Raw genomic sequence first — 19161 nt, forward strand, 5'->3', positions numbered from 1 at the left:
GTGGACAATCCATTAATTTTGGCCCAAAATTAAACATTTTACGGAGACTTTCATGTACGTTGGGATGCGGCAACTGATCGCATTTCCCGACGTACATGTATGTCATAATGAGATCCAACTCAGGCTTTCAAATACTGTTAAAATATTAGACCAAAATATACTGTAACCTGTCAATACAAGTAGTCAAAGCGAAATGTATAAACGAGAAGCTTCATGCCAGGCTTATAGCACCACACATGAAATAACCGTAGCTTATATCTAACAGCATTGTGGAGTGTATCCGTGTCCTTTCATCTTCACCAGTGCACATTTCTATCACACTGTTTTCTAGTTCAGCCAGAGGTGTTCTTCTACCTCTCAAGTAAAGGTCAAAAGAATTCATCTCTCATCTGCCTGGTGTCAGGATTCTATCCTGATGATCTGAACCTTTCTATGAAAAGAGATGGAGAGCACTTAGGATGCAAAATCAATAAATGGAGGAACCCCAACGGCACCTATTCTCTCGAAGCCATTTATCGGACCAACGTGACGTATAAAGACAGTAACATTGATTATACATGTACCGTCCACCATCCGACTATCCCAGAGGGTACGACAGAAAGGCTGACATTTCTAGGTGAGTTTGATCATTTTATAGTAGCGTATAAAGATAATCTATGTAATTTTACACATTTACAACTTAAAAAAAAAAAAAATCGCCGCCATTGGACATGGCGCATCTTCTTACTGTTCTGCAGCAGGTTTTATTTTCATTGATTACTTGAGAATGAATTACTAACTGGATGTCTGTGTTTGCAGTCGATGCCTATGTACCAAAGGCCTTGTGGATTTCTGCGGCTTGTGGATTATTGCTAGCCGTTATCATTCAGATTTTCTGCAAACACGGTAAGACATAATTATAGAGGGACTGAACCAGAATGAGCTCATTTACTTGTCATCTGCTTGGGTTACATGATGCCACGTACTGGATGCTGAATGACATCTAGTCAGGTAGCAATTCCCATTTGGTTTTGATTTTTCTGGGAGCGAGTTCACTGTATAAGATCATAGCCGAGACATTAGGATTTGCACACATAATATTCTTCATTTTAACCATATCTGGACAGAAAATAAAACTGGTCACCATGAAAGTGAGGTCTGGACAGGGACAGTTTATTCCTCCGCACTAAACTGAGTGGATATCAGTGCGAGCGAGGGGTGTCAGTATTTCTTCAGTTTGGTTTAGGAATAACAATATTGACAGTCTCTGGGTTACATACAAGATAGGTTCTACTTAAAGGCAATTTCCCATGAAAGAAAATTCTCAAATTTTAATCCCTCAGTTATGTTTACACAATAACAATAATTTGAACCCCTTACTTTATAATGTTACTCAGTTTTATTGGTGTTTTAGCTGCTATCACTCAGTGATGGTCGGGGTAAGATTACAAAGTGTGGGTCGGGACTCTCTAAGCAGACACTTCATTATCTCTGTATGAGACGATGTGTGCTGACAATGTGCTTAGATTATCAGGGTACAGGGTTTATCTACACTTTTATTTAGCTTCTGAAATTCACTAGTATCTGACACATGAAGAAAGAGAGATGAGACAGCTCAAAGATGAGAGATACAAGGTATCTGAAGATTGTGCATCCCATAGATAAAGAAGCTTCACTTTTAGTTGCTGCAATCAAAGGAACTTACATTTTGCCTGGGTTCATCTTTAGTCAACAGTCAATATGGAGAAGTCATAAAATTCTGCACATTTCCTGAACACAGGTTAAGAGTTTTTCAAACTAAAGTGCTATATAAAGGGGTTGAATAAAAGTATGTACCGTATTTTTCGCTATAACACATACAGTGAGCTATGCTGTAGGCCTCCATCCCCTGCTATATAGATCTTATCTGTCTGTAGCTTGTAGATTTAGTCTCCAAACCACTCTGCTTGCTGGCAGCAAATGGTGATGTGAGCGTCTATGTGTAAGCTCATCTTGGAATGCAAGGATGGGTGCCGCTGTGTGGAGTGGGGGCCACTGCAGGAAGTGGGGGCTGCTGCAGGGAGTAAACAGGACAAACTATTCAAGGGAGAAAATCTGCCCTGCTCGACCCTAGTCAGAAGAAGATTGTGGGTCAGATCCAGGGACAACCAAAATTGTAAACACCAGGACTGATAGGGACAGGTTGGAATTATATCTGTGAAATGCTGTATTTATAACATTGAATGAAAGAATGTGTTATTTTGTTATCCCGAGTACATTTAAGAATTTTGTCTTCATAGGAATTTGTATGTAAGTGGAAACTGCTATATTTTATTATTTTTTTTTGTCCCTGTGACAATTTGATTTTCAACATTTTGTGCTTTAATGGGAACAAAGTTATCAATAAAGCTTCATTACAGACACCTTAATGCTGATCATTGCAGCCTGGGACTAAAGTAACATATAGAGACTTCACCAAAGGTCACAGGGGGCAGAGAGGTTGTCTTTTAAGTCAGATGTCCTTAAGTTACCACACTAGTATTATGAAAACCTGCTCCAATTTTTTTTATTTTTAAATGCAGCATTGCCAAACTGGAGACGCTGTATGTGTCTAATCTATTCTAGCCATGAATGTATCAGTGTAGATAGATCTCCTGAAGAACTGAGGTGCTCGATTGTTCAATGTTCCTCAGGTGGTCTGAAGATTGTGCTACCCATAGATAAAGAAGCCTCACTTTTAGTTGCTGCAATCAAAGGAACTTACATTTTGCCTGGATAAGTCATAAAATTCAGTTTTTTCCTCAGCTAAAGTGCTATGTAAAGGAGTTGAATAAAAGTATGTCCTGTTATTGTCTGTCCAAAGGGAAATTTGATGATTCCTGATGAATAATGTATCTTTGTGTCTTTCCAGTGACTGACATCTCAGTTTGTAAAGACTGGACTGAAGGCAGCATTGCTGTTCTGAAGTGTAATATTTCAGGCCGATACCCCAAGAACATAACTGCGGTGTGGCTGATCCGACGCGGTGACAAGGAGATTGAAATAAAAGAGAAAGGCTCCTCGTACACGGCCGGAGACTACCGAGAGCTGCAGGAACAGGACAACTACACGTGTTGGAATACTGTAAAGAGCAGATTTGTGGGTGGATTACGCCACTCGCTGTGCTCAATCCTCAGCTTCCAAGTGCACAAAGAGCGTCATGAACAAGCAGAGTTTATCTGCCGCTTCACCAGAGCCGGCAAGGTCCTGGCAGAGAAAAAATACTTTGGAACAGTCTTGGGTATGTTATAAACTAGTAGCAGCAGTGCAGTAAATGCTTTCATTTATGGAATTTGCTATTTTATATCGTCTTTTTTCAGCTAGATGGTCATGTATGATATAATGCTGTGCCAATAGTTGAAGTTATACGGTATAACACTGCATTATGTTTTTCCCTGCAGATAGTTATGGCTTCTACTCCGTCTCAGACATCTGTGTACCTGAAACCTGCAACGAGGGAGAGAGATTAACCCTCAGCTGCATCATGAAAGGGAACATCCCTCGGGATATCAGAATTACATGGGAAAAGAGCCTGAATGAAGAGCGGACAGTAATCTCTAAGGAATTGGATCCAAATTACCAGGTCACTGAGAACAAGTCACAGGGACAGATCTGCGCTTTCCTAACACTCTGCCCAACGTGTGAGGAATCCGGAGCCGTGTTTACAGCTTCATTCTCCGAAAACGAAGGGCGAATCCTTGCAGAGCGAAGCTCAGAGCCTCTAAAAGTAGCTGGTAAATACCCTAAGTGTCCTAATAGCACTAACATAAGTCTTTATGGGGGGTATCCTTGACTCATACCAATCAATGGTTGTGAAACCCTTGTAATAATAGGTGAAGCCAGGGAAACTCTGAATCATATCCACAATCTGCAAATTACTTTCCATATCAACTTTTATAACTATGCTAATGAGTCAGTAGGGCTTTTCCCAAGTCCCTCACTGCAGTAGCTTCGCAGGTTATTACACTGTGCAGGAGCACTTCTCCCCTCTTACTGTGTAATATTACATTGGCTGTAGGTGTAGGGGAAGTGCTGTGCGGGGAGGGGGGCTATCAGCCTGTCATTAGCTCTTTTGGCTTGAATTTTGAAGAAAGGAGGCCATGGATAACAAATATAAGAAGATTTCCTCAATCATGGTGCCTGTTTTTGATAAATGTGGCCCAGTGTCACATATTAATTTTTGCTCTTTAAGATGCGCTAGGTCTTATTATACGGGGGCATCTTTTTCCATGAGCAAATATTCACATTTATTGTTGACCCCCAAAAAACTAACATTTATTTATAGACTGTAGTCATGTCATCACTATAATAATAATTCTTTATTTATATAGCGCACACAGATTACGCAGCGCTGTACAAAGCATGACAAATTGGTCCATCACAAACATCAGCAGAAGCAGCAAAAGTCTGGATTTCATCAACAAGAATGTATTTTACATTACTGGTAGTTATGTACACTGCGTCCTGGTAGTTATGTACACTGCGTCCTGGTAGTTATGTACACTGCGTCCTGGTAGTTATGAACACTGCGTCCTGGTAGTTATGTACACTGCGTCCTGGTAGTTATGAACAGAAAGATACAAATTAACCCCCAAAACTAAATATATGTTCATAAACTGCCGTTAGAAAGCATTGCCTCTATCCCTTCATTGTCCCTCTACATGCCTGTAAACTTAAGCAATGAGGTCCTAAAGCTGTATGCAAATGACCTGTGAAATGTCCAATGAAGCATTAGCATATTCAAGCTGTCCACTCTATTCATGAGTGGGAGGCACAGCCACACCCCCAGTGCTTGACTGACTGTCTAGTTACAGAGACCCGATGACATGCGTCCTTTAAAGACAGTGAATAATTTCTGTAACATCTTATCACTCTCCAACCCCTGAATTCCATTTAGAATTTATGAATGAAAAGCAACATTTATTCAATGACAATCATATCATTATTTTATGAAAATGATCAGAACCTACCAATCCCTGAATATCATGTTGAATTTCGTGTGACTTTTATAATCACTGGCTCCAATCTCTTGTGTTTAGCTAAATCCTTATCCCAGGACGCACTATGAGCCCTTTCCATACACAGCCTGTTACTGCCGCGGTCGGTGCTGGCGCCAATCTCGGCAGTTAACTTGTTATGTGCAGCAGTCGAGGGCGACCACAGCACCTAAAATTGCTGCTACCTATGGGCGCCGCCATCTTGAATAGCCGTTCGCCCATCCCCACCCCCCTCCCGCAAAGTCATCGGAGGATAGCGATTAGTTGCCATGGCAGCCTACAACCTGAAATACACATTGTGAAGCAATGAAGCAGCACAAAAAAGTAAAATGACTTCACATAGGAAGCTGTAGCTTGTAGTTAGTCACTCTCACAACTCCCCTGCTCCTTCATATACTGCACATCACAATGAGGAGATGTATTGTTGGAGCAGAAGCTTAGCTATATGGAAAGGTCCGCATGTGACTGGACCTCAGCCATCACGTGCTCATCATTGTCTATCATTGTGTATGCATGTGCTGTATATGTGCTATCCATACTGCCTAATGTATGTGACTTGGCTATTCATGAATGTTCATTGTATCATGATTCTTCATGTGACACTGCCTGCTATCATGTATGACACTGCCTGCTATCATGTATGACACTGCCTCCTAACATGTATGACACTGCCTGCTATCATGTATGACACTGCCTGCTATCATGTATGACACTGCCTGCTATCATGTATGACACTGCCTCCTAACATGTATGACACTGCCTCCTAACATGTATGACACTGCCTGCTATCATGTATGACACTGCCTGCTATCATGTATGACACTGCCTCCTAACATGTATGACACTGCCTCCTAACATGTATGACACTGCCTCCTATCATGTATGACACTGCCTCCTAACATGTATGACACTGCCTCCTAACATGTATGACACTGCCTCCTAACATGTATGACACTGCCTGCTATCATGTATGACACTGCCTGCTATCATGTATGACACTGCCTGCTATCATGTATGACACTGCCTCCTAACATGTATGACACTGCCTCCTAACATGTATGACACTGCCTGCTATCATGTATGACACTGCCTGCTATCATGTATGACACTGCCTCCTAACATGTATGACACTGCCTCCTAACATGTATGACACTGCCTCCTAACATGTATGACACTGCCTCCTATCATGTATGACACTGCCTCCTAACATGTATGACACTGCCTCCTAACATGTATGACACTGCCTCCTAACATGTATGACACTGCCTCCTAACATGTATGACACTGCCTGCTATCATGTATGACACTGCCTCCTAACATGTATGACACTGCCTGCTATCATGTATGACACTGCCTCCTAACATGTATGACACTGCCTGCTATCATGTATGACACTGCCTGCTATCATGTATGACACTGCCTCCTAACATGTATGACACTGCCTCCTAACATGTATGACACTGCCTCCTAACATGTATGACACTGCCTCCTAACATGTATGACACTGCCTGCTATCATGTATGACACTGCCTGCTATCATGTATGACACTGCCTGCTATCATGTATGACACTGCCTCCTAACATGTATGACACTGCCTCCTAACATGTATGACACTGCCTCCTAACATGTATGACACTGCCTGCTATCATGTATGACACTGCCTCCTAACATGTATGGCACTGCCTGCTATCATGTATGACACTGCCTCCTAACATGTATGACACTGCCTCCTAACATGTATGACACTGCCTGCTATCATGTATGACACTGCCTGCTATCATGTATGACACTGCCTCCTAACATGTATGACACTGCCTCCTAACATGTATGACACTGCCTGCTATCATGTATGACACTGCCTCCTAACATGTATGACACTGCCTCCTAACATGTATGACACTGCCTGCTATCATGTATGACACTGCCTCCTAACATGTATGACACTGCCTCCTAACATGTATGACACTGCCTGCTATCATGTATGACACTGCCTCCTAACATGTATGACACTGCCTCCTAACATGTATGACACTGCCTGCTATCATGTATGACACTGCCTGCTATCATGTATGACACTGCCTCCTAACATGTATGACACTGCCTCCTAACATGTATGACACTGCCTCCTAACATGTATGACACTGCCTCCTATCATGTATGACACTGCCTCCTAACATGTATGACACTGCCTCCTAACATGTATGACACTGCCTCCTAACATGTATGACACTGCCTGCTATCATGTATGACACTGCCTCCTAACATGTATGACACTGCCTGCTATCATGTATGACACTGCCTCCTAACATGTATGACACTGCCTGCTATCATGTATGACACTGCCTGCTGTCATGTATGACACTGCCTCCTAACATGTATGACACTGCCTCCTAACATGTATGACACTACTGCCTGCTATCATGTATGACACTGCCTCCTAACATGTATGACACTGCCTGCTATCATGTATGACACTGCCTCCTAACATGTATGGCACTGCCTGCTATCATGTATGACACTGCCTGCTATCATGTATGACACTGCCTGCTATCATGTATGACACTGCCTCCTAACATGTATGACACTGCCTGCTATCATGTATGACACTGCCTCCTAACATGTATGACACTGCCTGCTATCATGTATGACACTACCTCCTAACATGTATGACACTGCCTCCTAACATGTATGACACTGCCTGCTATCATGTATGACACTGCCTGCTATCATGTATGACACTGCCTCCTAACATGTATGACACTGCCTCCTAACATGTATGACACTACTGCCTGCTATCATGTATGACACTGCCTCCTAACATGTATGACACTGCCTGCTATCATGTATGACACTGCCTGCTATCATGTATGACACTGCCTCCTAACATGTATGACACTGCCTCCTAACATGTATGACACTACTGCCTGCTATCATGTATGACACTGCCTGCTATCATGTATGACACTGCCTGCTATCATGTATGACACTGCCTCCTAACATGTATGACACTGCCTGCTATCATGTATGACACTACCTCCTAACATGTATGACACTGCCTCCTAACATGTATGACACTGCCTGCTATCATGTATGACACTGCCTCCTAACATGTATGACACTGCCTGCTATCATGTATGACACTGCCTCCTAACATGTATGACACTGCCTCCTAACATGTATGACACTACTGCCTGCTATCATGTATGACACTGCCTGCTATCATGTATGACACTGCCTGCTATCATGTATGACACTGCCTCCTAACATGTATGACACTGCCTGCTATTATGTATGACACTGCCTCCTAACATGTATGACACTGCCTCCTAACATGTATGACACTACTGCCTGCTATCATGTATGACACTGCCTGCTATCATGTATGACACTGCCTCCTAACATGTATGACACTGCCTCCTAACATGTATGACACTGCCTGCTATCATGTATGACACTGCCTCCTAACATGTATGACACTGCCTGCTATCATGTATGACACTGCCTCCTAACATGTATGACACTGCCTGCTATCATGTATGACACTGCCTGCTGTCATGTATGACACTGCCTCCTAACATGTATGACACTGCCTCCTAACATGTATGACACTACTGCCTGCTATCATGTATGACACTGCCTCCTAACATGTATGACACTGCCTGCTATCATGTATGACACTGCCTCCTAACATGTATGGCACTGCCTGCTATCATGTATGACACTGCCTGCTATCATGTATGACACTGCCTGCTATCATGTATGACACTGCCTCCTAACATGTATGACACTGCCTGCTATCATGTATGACACTGCCTCCTAACATGTATGACACTGCCTGCTATCATGTATGACACTACCTCCTAACATGTATGACACTGCCTCCTAACATGTATGACACTGCCTGCTATCATGTATGACACTGCCTGCTATCATGTATGACACTGCCTCCTAACATGTATGACACTGCCTCCTAACATGTATGACACTACTGCCTGCTATCATGTATGACACTGCCTCCTAACATGTATGACACTGCCTGCTATCATGTATGACACTGCCTGCTATCATGTATGACACTGCCTCCTAACATGTATGACACTGCCTCCTAACATGTATGACACTACTGCCTGCTATCATGTATGACACTGCCTGCTATCATGTATGACACTGCCTGCTATCATGTATGACACTGCCTCCTAACATGTATGACACTGCCTGCTATCATGTATGACACTACCTCCTAACATGTATGACACTGCCTCCTAACATGTATGACACTGCCTGCTATCATGTATGACACTGCCTCCTAACATGTATGACACTGCCTGCTATCATGTATGACACTGCCTCCTAACATGTATGACACTGCCTCCTAACATGTATGACACTACTGCCTGCTATCATGTATGACACTGCCTGCTATCATGTATGACACTGCCTGCTATCATGTATGACACTGCCTCCTAACATGTATGACACTGCCTGCTATTATGTATGACACTGCCTCCTAACATGTATGACACTGCCTCCTAACATGTATGACACTACTGCCTGCTATCATGTATGACACTGCCTGCTATCATGTATGACACTGCCTCCTAACATGTATGACACTGCCTCCTAACATGTATGACACTGCCTGCTATCATGTATGACACTACCTCCTAACATGTATGACACTGCCTGCTATCATGTATGACACTGCCTGCTATCATGTATGACACTGCCTCCTAACATGTATGACACTGCCTGCTATCATGTATGACACTGCCTGCTATCATGTATGACACTGCCTGCTATCATGTATGACACTGCCTCCTAACATGTATGACACTGCCTGCTATCATGTATGACACTGCCTGCTATCATGTATGACACTGCCTGCTATCATGTATGACACTGCCTCCTAACAAGTATGGCACTGCCTGCTATCATGTATGACACTGCCTCCTAACATGTATGACACTGCCTGCTATCATGTATGACACTGCCTGCTATCATGTATGACACTGCCTCCTAACATGTATGACACTGCCTCCTAACATGTATGACACTGCCTGCTATCATGTATGACACTGCCTCCTAACATGTATGACACTGCCTCCTAACATGTATGACACTGCCTGCTATCATGTATGACACTGCCTCCTAACATGTATGACACTGCCTCCTAACATGTATGACACTGCCTGCTATCATGTATGACACTGCCTGCTATCATGTATGACACTGCCTCCTAACATGTATGACACTGCCTCCTAACATGTATGACACTGCCTGCTATCATGTATGACACTGCCTCCTAACATGTATGACACTGCCTCCTAACATGTATGACACTGCCTCCTAACATGTATGACACTGCCTGCTATAATGTATGACACTGCCTCCTAACATGTATGACACTGCCTGCTATCATGTATGACACTGCCTCCTAACATGTATGACACTGCCTGCTATCATGTATGACACTGCCTGCTATCATGTATGACACTGCCTCCTAACATGTATGACACTGCCTGCTATCATGTATGACACTGCCTCCTAACATGTATGACACTGCCTGCTATCATGTATGACACTGCCTGCTATCATGTATGACACTGCCTGCTATCATGTATGACACTGCCTCCTAACATGTATGACGCTGCCTGCTATCATGTATGACACTGCCTCCTAACATGTATGACACTGCCTGCTATCATGTATGACACTACCTCCTAACATGTATGACACTGCCTCCTAACATGTATGACACTGCCTGCTATCATGTATGACACTGCCTGCTATCATGTATGACACTGCCTCCTAACATGTATGACACTGCCTCCTAACATGTATGACACTGCCTCCTATCATGTATGACACTGCCTGCTATCATGTATGACACTGCCTCCTAACATGTATGACACTGCCTCCTAACATGTATGACACTACTGCCTGCTATCATGTATGACACTGCCTCCTAACATGTATGACACTGCCTGCTATCATGTATGACACTGCCTGCTATCATGTATGACACTGCCTCCTAACATGTATGACACTGCCTGCTATCATGTATGACACTGCCTGCTATCATGTATGACACTGCCTGCTATCATGTATGACACTGCCTCCTAACATGTATGACACTACTGCCTGCTATCATGTATGACACTGCCTGCTATCATGTATGACACTGCCTGCTATCATGTATGACACTGCCTCCTAACATGTATGACACTGCCTGCTATCATGTATGACACTACCTCCTAACATGTATGACACTGCCTCCTAACATGTATGACACTGTCTGCTATCATGTATGACACTGCCTCCTAACATGTATGACACTGCCTGCTATCATGTATGACACTGCCTCCTAACATGTATGACACTGCCTCCTAACATGTATGACACTACTGCCTGCTATCATGTATGACACTGCCTGCTATCATGTATGACACTGCCTGCTATCATGTATGACACTGCCTGCTATCATGTATGACACTGCCTCCTAACATGTATGACACTGCCTGCTATTATGTATGACACTGCCTCCTAACATGTATGACACTGCCTCCTAACATGTATGACACTACTACCTGCTAACATGTATGACACTGCCTGCTATCATGTATGACACTGCCTCCTAACATGTATGACACTGCCTCCTAACATGTATGACACTGCCTGCTATCATGTATGACACTACCTCCTAACATGTATGACACTGCCTGCTATCATGTATGACACTGCCTGCTATCATGTATGACACTGCCTGCTATCATGTATGACACTGCCTCCTAACATGTATGACACTGCCTGCTATCATGTATGACACTGCCTGCTATCATGTATGACACTGCCTCCTAACATGTATGACACTGCCTCCTAACATGTATGCATGAGACAAAAATCATTCAGCTCATATGGATGTATTCCTATACATATATATGCCATGTACATATATCATTGCCTTTGTGTGTCTGTGTGTTTATTTACCATTCTATACAGTTATATGTGTATCACGGGTTATAATGGACGGCACAGGTGTTATTACATTTCTATACAATGTTATTATCAGCATTTGCAGCTACTGTAGAGTAGAAATCTATGTATAATGGTAGGACCATGCAGAGTGGAACATGGAATATTGCTTCCTATCACTCCTGTCCGCAAAAATGTGCAAAAAATGTTGGGGGAGATTTATCTGAGAGCAAAAGTGTTCTGTTTTTATTTTCCGTCAGTAGTTTATAAAATGAAAGGGGAGCTCGGATTGATTTTATGAGCAACTAGAACAGTTTTGCTCTTAAGTTGTTTTGATAAATGAAGCCCAAGGTTGTGTCTCCTAATCTGGACAATAGATGTGGTTACAGTCTGTCTGTCCATGTAGGAAACAGACATGAAAGGAAAACAACGCAGGTCAAGGATAGATAAACTAGTAAGGTTATATAAGAAAAGCCATGTATAACCGGCATTGCATCTTGCTTTAAGTCTATTGAATGATTTTATTTCCAATATAGGAAGAATTATCTTAAAGGAAACCTACTATTTGATTTGATGCATTATGAAGCAAATATACCTTAAGAATGCTGTAGCTCCATTGATGAAACATATATAACATTCAGGACCTTGGGAAAGCTGGGACAGCATGGCTGCCTCGATCAACACTGAGCTTGGTATTACAAATGGAGGTTAGTCAGGACATGACTAATCAACCTGAGCTGGAACTCTCATACACAGCAGCTGGGGGATGGTGCAGCAATTGATTATTCTGCCTCGCAGGGAGAAGAGTGATTGCATCATATTATCCTGCCGAGAAAAACTCACAGGCTAGTAGAAGCGCGGAAGCAAGCGCTGATGGAGCCTTAGAAGCGACAGAGCTCCATTATCATAATGTTATATCTGTTTTATTAGCAAAACCACTCAGCTCAGGGATTAACCAAGATATGATCCTGCATCAGTGTAGCTACAGCATTCTCAAGGTATGTTTGCTTCATACTGCATCACATCACATGGTAGGTTTCCTTTAAGTTGCTGTTACAAAAGAAAACTTAAAGCGAACCTGTCACCAGGAATGTGCCCGTGTCTCAGTCTCCTCATGTAATTTACCTCTCCTCCTGTGCAGGAGACTGAGACACGGGCTGCTCCACCCCCAGGACTCACCTCGCGCTGCTGACAGGGAGCCAGGTAATGTGAAATAAAGCTTTATAAAGTAGTGGCAGTAAACAGTACAGAATGCTTAAAATAAGCATGGCAGAGGCTATTGGGACCAGTCACCAGCTAAAAATAGCATTCCTGTCGACAAGTTTGCTTTAAGAAAATTCTGAGATTTCAGTAAGATTAATAATTAATGTGTACGTCTCCTATTTCTTCCCGATAAAAAATGTCATCCCCATGTTGGGAGGAATAGCTGACAACAAAATACATACTAAAGCTTTATTCATATTTTGGTGTCAGAATGGATTGCAAGCAAAATGCAGTATGGATGGAAAGAGATGGACACCACCAGAGAACCTTTGTTTTAGTAATAAAGGCTCAGGGTCATTATGTAACTTCCTGCATCTATTATACAAAAAAAATACTCTGATATGTTTTTTTAGAGGAATGTGGCTATTTTTGGCTTCGGCAGCCAGGAGTTTTTTTTCTCATACACCATATACAAGTGTCTCCTGTACTTGTAGCTCATTAGCATAGTTTTCAAACCATACTTTTTAGGAAAAAGAGACCATAAAAAGGGGATTACAAGGCCAGAACCTGCAACAGGGTGCAAAGAGGCCTATGTCAGTGACTCTGCTACACAAGACAGGAATCAGGCAGTACATTTCCTTTAACATGACCTCTTATGAACATAATTCTCATCACATCAGCTTCTCAGTAAATGAGCTTTTAAGGTTCCTTCTGAGAAGTGGTCTGATGCCCACTACAGGCTGTAAACGATGAATGAAGCAAATGTGTGCATAAAAACAATTAAGAATTTCTTTTTTTGCCACATAATCGATCTGTATTTTGCTGTTTCTGATATTATTTCATTGACATTTTCCTACCTCCATTGTTTTAGAGGGAACTTTCCTTCGTCGCCCCCTCCCTACCCCCCAACGATGTTCTTCATATAATTCAGTCTCCATGTGAAGAAAAGAATCATTGCATAAACGCAGAACCCTCACTACAAAATAATCAAAGAAACCAACATAACATGCATTTGCATTTTTTATGTTTAGGTTTTATCTACATTTATTGCATCATACTAAGGGGTCATTTATCTTATCTCTGTGTGTTTTGGATAGTTTTTGTCTGTCTTTTTTCCATCTGCTTGTTCGGTAATTTATCAATCTCACTTTTTCCTTGTGTTAAATGTTTTTTTTTATCTCTTTTTGAGACATTTGTTACGAATGTTGCACAAATGTCGCAAGTCGCTTCTTTCCATTTTCTAAGTTTTCCTTAAGTGTGGTTTCGTCTGGAGATCTATGCGTCAAAAAAAATGGTGCAAATATTAGACATTTTGAAATGATGGATGTCATTTGAGACATTTAGCACATCTGTTATAGAAGATAAATGTGTCTTAGAGACAAAAAACAAATGTAAAAAAAAATGTCAAAATGTCCCTAAAAAGGCGCAAATCTTGCAATGGGCCAAAAAATGTCTCAAAAAAGAATAAAAAAACAGGAAGAAAAATAAAGATAAATAACCCCCAAAGAGTAGCAAATGCCAAATGAACAATTGCACTCACATAACTTGTCCATTGTATCTGTTAGGCTACATGCACACTTATATATACGCCCCCCATAGAGGGCAATGGGCGCACGGCGCTGTACCTGAGCGGTTCGGTGCAGCACACATGCGGCACCGTACCGTTCCATAGCCGGGAGAAAGATAGGACACGTCCTATCTTTCCCCGGAATATGGGGCCATGCACTATATACAGGCAGTCCCCGGGTTACATACAAGATAGGGTCCGGAGGTTTGTTCTTAAGTGGAATTTGTATGCAAGTCGAAACTGTATATTTTATATTTTTGCTGTAATTGGACCAAGGATTATCAATAAAGCTTCATTACAGACACCTTACAGCTGATCATTGCAGTCTGGGACTATAGTAATAGCATCCAGAGACTTCACCAGAGGTCACAGTGGGCAGAGGGGTCCGTAACTATGGGTTGCCTGTAAGTCGGGTGTCCTTAAGTAGGGGACCGCCTGTATATAACTATGGAGAGGAGTGGAGGTGACGTACTGTACGGCGGGCACACATCATATGAATGTAGCCTTATACGGGGAGAATTTGGCTACAAACTAAGGATAAATTAATCTCAGTCTGATAGTAACGTCTTTGCCTAATTTTCCACAGAACCAAAGAAGACCCACTGGTCTCGGACCTATCAGGACTGGGGTTTCCGTGCGTTTGATGAAAGTGTTGTGACAGAGATGTGACTTGCAGCTCTGAAGAAACCATCTTCCGCTGTCTGACCTCCTCTTGGATCGTATCCTCTCATCTCCCAGAACTGGTAACTGTAAGGTCTGCGCCTTCTCAGCCACATACTTCTTATAGGAACCATCAGATGTCATAATAAAATCAGATGTCTGCTGCTCCTCTACATCGTATTCCTGTGTAACAATCCTGATCCATGCACATTTACATCATCGTACAGGGACTGTGATATCCACATCACAATGTATCAATGTTTCATCAAGTAATAATCAGAGAGCAGACAAACAGGAGCACAACTGCGGAGCTGAACTCACCGCTATCTGTATGAGAGAAGCAGGACGCAAATCATCCCATGAGATCTTTGGTCTTGCTGCAATAAGTTATGGCATATTTTATTCACACCATCGCTACTTTTTATTGTATTTATTGATATGAAAAACATATATGGTAAATAAAAGAGACTGATATTAACCAAGGAATGAGAAAAGTTTCAGGACTGTGCTTGGGCTTGGGATATCTGGAGACACGGCATCGTACACTGGTCTTCTCTTAGGAACTAGGTGAAGAGATGGGATACAACACTACAACGACGCACATGAGCCACTAGAGGTCAGGCAAATCCAATTCTCTGTACAAAACAAACATACAAAAACATACTAAAATTTACTAAAATTTTCTGCATCAGCCTAAACACATTATTTGCTGTTCATTATTCTGTTTACAGCCCCATCATGGATCTGCATCCCGCTAATGTCTCTCCAGGGTGTCTGTACTTTCTGCAGTCATAACATAATGAAAAGCAATGTTCCTCAGCGCTAACATCAATCACAATAGTCTCACTCACAAGTCTGAATCTTTAGTTATGACTTACATAAATGGTTCTGTACATAAAACCCTTATCCGAGCAAATGCTTCACCTGTGGACTTTCAATGAAGAAGACACAGTTTTCTGTGAATAAAAGGTTTCCTTTTACTCAGAGATATTTTGGACAACGCGTTTCGCACTCTAACGAGTGCTTCCTCAGGTCTAGGCTTGTTGTGCTGGAGTGGTGCAATGATCCTCCACTCCAGCACAACAAGCCTAGACCTGAGGAAGCACTCGTTAGAGTGCGAAACGCGTTGTCCAAAATATCTCTGAATAAAAGGAAACCTCTTACCCCTGATGACCAGCGCCTTTCTGACGTCCCATTTTTACACATAGGGTGGCACAACCAGTGACCTACCCTCCAGCCCATCACCCTAAGGCGACATCTTTCTGACACAACTAATTACTCTGTTTATGTGTCAGGGATCACCCGACACATGTGTGAGATGTGTGCGATGTCTTTTATTGATCTCACGTATCCTCATCACATGATCACATCGGAGGAGTGTTTCCACCATGTCTCCAGGTTGAGTTTTAGTGTTTTAAAATAACATTAGACCATGAATAACACAGTCCACAGCTAAAACGCGTAGGTTGTTTTTCACTGATCCGTGTAAGCTTATAGAAGAGTTGACTAAAAAAAATATTATCTACATCTTTTCTCCATATACTGACATCTTGGAGTTCTGGGATCTACTGCTCTTACATACTGAATTAGATACGTTCTAATATCTTCATACATTGTTTAAAAAAAAATGTCCGCATTCCAAGATTTGAAGACAAAGGGTGCAGAACTATAAACTCCTTAAAAAGGTTTGCCCATGAAAGAAAATTCTCACAGTTCAATCCTTTAGTGATGTTTACAAAATAAAGAAAATTTCTAACCCCTTACTTTAAAATTGTACTCATTGTTATTGCAGTTTTAGCTCCTATCACTCAGTGATGGTCAGTGTAAGATTCCACTGTGCTATGAGATGCTGTGTGCTGACAATGTGCTTAGATTATCGGGGTACAGGTTTAATTACACTTTCATTTACAGTCTGAACATTGTACTAGTATGACATTCTCCCCTCTGCTATCACACTTATTACATACTGTCAGTTGTACTATATGCCCCCCCTCTCCCCTGGATAAAGACCTCATCTGCCTGTAGCTTTACTCTCCTCACAATGTTTTTTGCTGACAGGAAGTCAGTGTGTGTGAGCTCCTCCTGGAATGTAAGGGTGGGGGCTGGAGGCAGAGAGCAGATAGGAGCTCAGCTCAGTGCAGCAAGATGTGTTTTTGTTTTTCTGAGTATTTGGTTATCCTCGGTATATTTCATAATCTTGTCTTCATGCGAATACCCCTTTAAGGACACCTCCCTTTTCTGTTTTTTGCATTTCCACTTTTAAACCGCACACTTTCAAAAATCCATAACTTATAAATTTTTCTGTGTGTAGAGCTGTATGAGGAGTAGTTTTTTGCAAACCAAATAGTGCTTCCTACTGATGGTATTAACTATTCCATGCAGCATACTGGCAATATGGAACAAAAATTCCAATTACGGGAAGACTGATGGAAAAACACATTAGCACCATATTCTTTTGACCCCTGTTTTAATGACTTTCACTTGGCACTCCAAATGACACCTCCCCTTTCTTCTTTGGGTCAGTACAATCAAAGAAACACCAAATTTATATAGGTTTTATTATGTTTTAGCAGATTTAAAACATTTATATCCTATGAAAAAAATTATTCATTTTGCAATATTCTGATCCAATTAACTTAATTAACCTGTGCAAGGTGTGATTTTTTGGAGAATAAGATGACGTTTTTATTGCTACCATTTTGGGGACCATACAACATTTTCATTACTTTTAGACATTTGGGCAATATTTTCCTCTGCAGGGTTCATTGCCAGGAGTAACCATTTAAATTTTTTCCTTGATCGGATATTTTTGGATATGATTTTACCTGTTAACATGTTTAATATTTTATATCAGTTTATATTAGTTTATATCAGTTCTAAGGAAAGGGGGGGGGGTGATTGAGCTTTTAGGATTTTATTACAATTTATTTTTTTTACAGTATTTTTAAACCCCTTACGATCCTAACATACAGCAATACTACTGTAGTAAAATCCCCATATAATGTGGCACCATGGTTATAGACAAACCTGGGAATCTCACATAGACAGCAACACATGTCACAACAATAGATCAATGCACTCTGATGATGTTACAGGGGGCGACGGATCGGCCCAAGATTTTCATTTCCTGAATCATGCAGCACCTGTGAGCCCTCTTCTTACACCACCTAGCCCAAATCTTAGAGCGCTGCAAATTTGTATATTTTTTGTTTCTTGATGAAATTTGAGAAAAATGTAAACATGTTCTGCACTGTGCACTTGAGTCATATTTTTCATGCATGTGCTGCTTCATTTTATAGTTACAACTTTCAGAAACTATTGATATAGCTGAGCCTTTATATAGTCTATAGAGATAAACCCCTAGAGAAGCTAGTGGCCCTACTGCAATGTACCACTTTATATCCCACAATCATCATGAGATATACAGAGGATTTTGTTATATTCCAAAAAAAAAAAATATTACGAATATAATTGGCTACGGCTTGGGGAGACTGTACACTTTGTTACATAAACAATTATCTAATATGCTGTTAATAATGGGAAAGCTGCCACTGGTTGTGGAGACAATCCATAAATAGAGCTCGAAAGCTGTAAGATCCCAGATGTTACCCTGACTTTGCGTCAGCAAAATACAGGTCACAGTTTATGGCAGGCTAAGCAGTCTGAAACCCATCCATAACACAACCTATAGCCCGCTGACGGGCTGCAAGGGAAACCGTAGAATAGAGTCTTCAGCTGCCTTGTTTCATCCTTGGATTGCTTCC

General features: G+C 41.7%; 1 protein-coding gene across 2 annotated transcripts in view; it reads left to right on the forward strand.

Moving 5' to 3' along the window:
• Positions 1–15879, forward strand: part of LOC140074613 (vascular endothelial growth factor receptor 1-like) — a 29801-nt gene extending 13922 nt beyond the window's left edge. For both annotated transcript variants that reach the window (XM_072119635.1, XM_072119636.1), the window contains 5 exons: positions 332–616; positions 799–885; positions 2870–3238; positions 3399–3731; positions 15324–15879. In XM_072119635.1, coding sequence (XP_071975736.1) covers positions 332–616; positions 799–885; positions 2870–3238; positions 3399–3731; positions 15324–15406 — 1157 coding nt within the window. In that variant the 3' untranslated portion in view covers positions 15407–15879. The remainder of the gene's footprint in view (positions 1–331; positions 617–798; positions 886–2869; positions 3239–3398; positions 3732–15323) is intronic.
• The last annotated feature ends 3282 nt before the right edge of the window (positions 15880–19161 follow it).

The sequence above is a fragment of the Engystomops pustulosus genome, chromosome 8 (genome assembly GCF_040894005.1).
Source record: "Engystomops pustulosus chromosome 8, aEngPut4.maternal, whole genome shotgun sequence".
In the NCBI taxonomy this organism is placed as follows: domain Eukaryota; kingdom Metazoa; phylum Chordata; class Amphibia; order Anura; family Leptodactylidae; genus Engystomops; species Engystomops pustulosus.